This window comes from Monoraphidium neglectum (assembly GCF_000611645.1).
Source record: "Monoraphidium neglectum strain SAG 48.87 unplaced genomic scaffold scaffold03320, whole genome shotgun sequence".
NCBI lineage: Eukaryota > Viridiplantae > Chlorophyta > Chlorophyceae > Sphaeropleales > Selenastraceae > Monoraphidium > Monoraphidium neglectum.
The window spans coordinates 1,772-5,562 of NW_014010308.1; the positions used below are offsets into that span (position 1 = coordinate 1,772).

At 60.0% G+C, this 3,791-nt stretch overlaps 2 protein-coding genes across 2 annotated transcripts; both read right to left on the reverse strand.

Annotated features, from left to right (window-relative positions):
* Positions 1-573: 573 nt before the first annotated feature.
* MNEG_12584 (hypothetical protein) lies at positions 574-736 on the reverse strand (the record flags this gene model as incomplete). The annotated part of the gene is made up of 1 exon (XM_014038943.1): positions 574-736. A coding segment is annotated over one exon (163 nt), but the record flags the coding sequence as incomplete, so codon positions are not given.
* Positions 737-1,867: 1,131 nt separating this feature from the next.
* Positions 1,868-2,422, reverse strand: MNEG_12585 (hypothetical protein; the record flags this gene model as incomplete). The annotated part of the gene is made up of 1 exon (XM_014038944.1): positions 1,868-2,422. The coding sequence occupies one exon, from the start codon at positions 2,420-2,422 to the stop codon at positions 1,868-1,870; it is 555 nt and encodes a 184-aa protein (XP_013894398.1).
* Between the last annotated feature and the right edge of the window lie 1,369 nt (positions 2,423-3,791).

Here is a 3,791-nt window from a genome sequence, read left to right on the forward strand (position 1 = left end):
AGCACAGCATCGGGCAGGTGCGCTGCAGCGGCACGGAGCACGCAGCTGCCTACGTCTTCACCTGCGCCGAGGGTGAGTGAAAGCGCAGCAGCGCAATTGAGCTGGGTGCTGTACAGCCCTGCACGAAATACCCGAGTCAGAGTGCGCATATTTTACACGATAATCTAAATGGCAAACTCACGACATCACGCCCAGCTCACTGGGAGGAGGTTCGACCATGCCGGAGCTTCTGAACGTGATCAGACGAGGGTCCCGGCACGGTGGCGTGGCAGCACAGAAGGACAGTTGTTTTCGTGGTTATGATGATGTAAAGCCTCTCAATTCACGCGATCTACTGCGATCCCCTTGCAGAAGCGCATTGCAGTTAAGGAAGCGCCCGCAGCAGAGACAGCGTGGTGATCTGTGTGCTCAGCTGCCGCGCGTACAGCGACAGGACCGAGCATGCTGACCTTGCGTACTGATGACAGGTCGCTTCTTGATTATGGTAATCCACTGATATCAAGTACAGGTGAAAACAAACAAGGACGTGCAAGGGGTGCAGCAAGCAACAATCAATGCGGTGGCGCACCATACTGATGCGCGGCCCGGCCCCCGGCACACGCCAGACGCAGCGCAGCAGCAGCTGTGCCACTCCCTCAGGCTGCCGCCCCGGCTGGGAAGCACCAATGTTGGTGGTGAGGCTGGCGCCAACAGCGGCTGCCAAAAACACCATCAGCAGCTTGTGCTTTGGCTCCATTTGCTGCCCAGCAGCAGGTCCAGTCACGGGTCGTCGCAGCCGGCGCTTCTGCTATCCACCAGCCAGCGCCCGCGGGTGAACTTTATTCAGCCATGGGCTAACCATCGGGACCCCAGCTGCGCCGCAATCCGCGGCTGCCCCGCCGCACTGTTGCCCTCGCTGTCTCGTGCCCCAAAAGGTGTTTGTGCACGCCCAGGACTTGCGTTTGAAGAGGCAGGCAGGGCACCAAGTTACCGGGGGCGAGGTGCATAACGTAAACAACGTGCAAGGGTAACTCAAACTCAAACACGGCGACTCTCAAGCTACCTGTGCTCGCCTCGCAGCAGTGTACACTGCATGCTCATCCCAGTTGCGGGGTTACCCCCTCGCGACTCAACAGCAGTGATTGCAGGAGCACCGCCGATTTGCCAACTTACTCCAGTGAAAGCTAGGCCTCAGCGCGATGATCAAAAATAGTTGCGCGAGAGTCCAAAGAGAATGGCCCCTGAATTCTAGAGGACATGCACACCTGCAGGTCACTGCAGGCAGGCTGTAAGCACTGTTGCAGACACATATGGCTACTGGTGCACTATGGATAGGCTAGATAACTTGCAACGCCCCGGCTGCTTGATCTTGAGCACGAACTGGTGTACACTGCTGGTGTTGCCCGGCAAGAGGGGTAAGGAGAAGCCTGCCTGGTCGTGTGCGTGTGCAGCAAGGATGCGGGTGGCCGCCGCCGCTAGTACAGGTGCGACTCAACCCGGGGTCGAGCTCTCCCTAGGCCAGGGACAATCAAACAACCAACTACCACAGGCGGACGCCTGAGCGCGTCATCCCTTGACAGGGATGACAGACAGCGCACGGCATGTGCGCGCCGCACAGGCTGCATGCGGCGCTGTACAACTTGATATGAATTGATGCCAGGGTCCGTGTGGCTATGCACGAGCGACATTCGGAGTGGCAAGGTACACATAAAACCTGGGCAAAGACAACAACTGAGCACGAAGCTGCGCAGCTGCTCGAACTGGGAATTCATGGATAGGCCAGCCGCACTCGGCAAGCCCCAAAGCAAACGCCACTTGCCGTGTGGGATTGTGGGCGACCCCGAAGCCCGGCCAAGAGGTGGCGGGGTTTGCCTCTGCCCACGCAATCTCACTCGCCAACCAGCAGGGCCCGCACACTCGCAGCCAGGGGCGCCGGCTGGTCCTCGCCCTCCCAGTACACCCGCACAGCCTTTGGGTCCACAGCGGGGTAGACACGGCGGATGATGGTGCACGCCGCCGCGAGAGCGGGCCTCGCGTCAGGGTCGGCGGCCGCCATCATCATTTCCAGCGTGGGATGCCTGTCAGGCCAGCAATTGAAGTCGCAGATCGAGATTGCATTGAGAAGCCGGCGGCAGGGGTCAAAGGAAACGAAGAAGTTCTTGTCGCAGCAAGTCAGCTGCCAGACTTCTGCGTCGTTCCGCGCCACCACGGTCCAGCGCTGCGGATCGTTTGAATCTGGGCGCAGGCCGGCGGGCACGTCGAACGGCGCCTCGGCGTCGATGGCGCGGCAGACGCGGCGGCCGGCGCTGTTGCGGACCGCTGCGGCGTAGATGGCGGCCAGTGCTTCCGCGGGTAGGCACGCAGCGGCGGCGCGGAGCACTGCATCGCTGCCTGTTCCGAGGATGTGCGAGAGCGACAGCAGCGCGACCAGGCTGACTACCATGCAGCACGAGACCCCCGAGCAAAACGTGTTTTTTTCGGTATATCGCAACGGCAACCTCCCACACGACATCACGCCCCGCTCACTGGGAGTCTGAGCCTCGGCCATGCCCGCCAGAGCTCACACACAAATCCGGACAGGCACGGTGGCGTGGCAGCACAGCGGGACAGTTGTTCTGTACTTGCAATAATGGAAATTGTCTCAAGCGTCATGTGGCTTGCTGCAATCCTCTTGCAGAACATCATGCAAAAGCAAGCGCCCCCAGCAACAAGCGCATTGACCTGTGAGCTGCCGCGGGGCGCGAAAAGCTTTGTCTGCGCAGCGGCCTGAACCTGTCAGGCGCAGCGGCCTGTGGAGGTTCCGTGTGTGTGACTTCTCATTTGACCCGCTCACCAATGCGGCATGCAGCCTTTGTGGTTTGTGCGTGTTGGCTCGACGACGACGAGCTGGTGGGGGCGCAGGAGGTGTAGTAATGACGGTGGGGGCAAGCCCCTGACCCCCGCTCACCCCCATACCAGATCGGCACACACAGGTAGCGTTGTTTCAGTAGGCGTACGATTCACGGCTTTGTTGGCGTATGGCCGTGTCCGCAGGTGGCGCGCCGGGGCGCCATGTCCCTACTACAGCTGCTGGGGCGAGGGACTCCACACAAAAAGTCAGCCTCACGCGCTGGGGGCTGAGGTCAGTTGGTTGTTATCCACAATGAGGAGCGGTTGCCATGAGCGACGCAGAACAGGACGCCGCCCATCTGTCAACCACCGCAGCACCAGGGCCTGGGCATCTGTCACTCGTGTAGTTTTGAAAACGTCGGCGTGGCTGAAAGTCGAGCGGTGGCAGCAGGAGGGCCCAGCCTTGTTTGCAAGTGGTGTGCAGAGTTGACGGGACCAGTCAACGTGCCGTGCATCCAACTCAAGGCTGTAAATGCTGCAATTTGATGCCACGACGTCAGCATCTACATGTGAATTTCGCCCTGTGGATGCTTCGATATGAGCCGTGGCCGGGGATTTGTCGGGGCGCGGTGGGGCAGCGGCCACATGGTGCACTGCAGGAGGATCCGAGGCGAGCTGCCGTGAAGTTGTATCAGCGAACCCGATGCAGGCTCATATGAACAACGATAACAATGCATGATCTTTGCTGTTGGCACATCCCGCTTACAATAGGACGGCCCCAGTCTGTTTCTGCACCCGTCATACCTCTTCTCAGCCCCCAGATCGCCCGATGGGACCTGTTGCATCCATATAATATAGCCTGAAGTACTTTTGTTTCGTTCAAAAATACCTTGAGAGCATGCGGAGGGCGCCGTTGTGGCACACCCCCGCGTCCCGGCCCAGCCTGCAACAATGAGGGGTCTAGGGGAGCACGCAGATGGAAG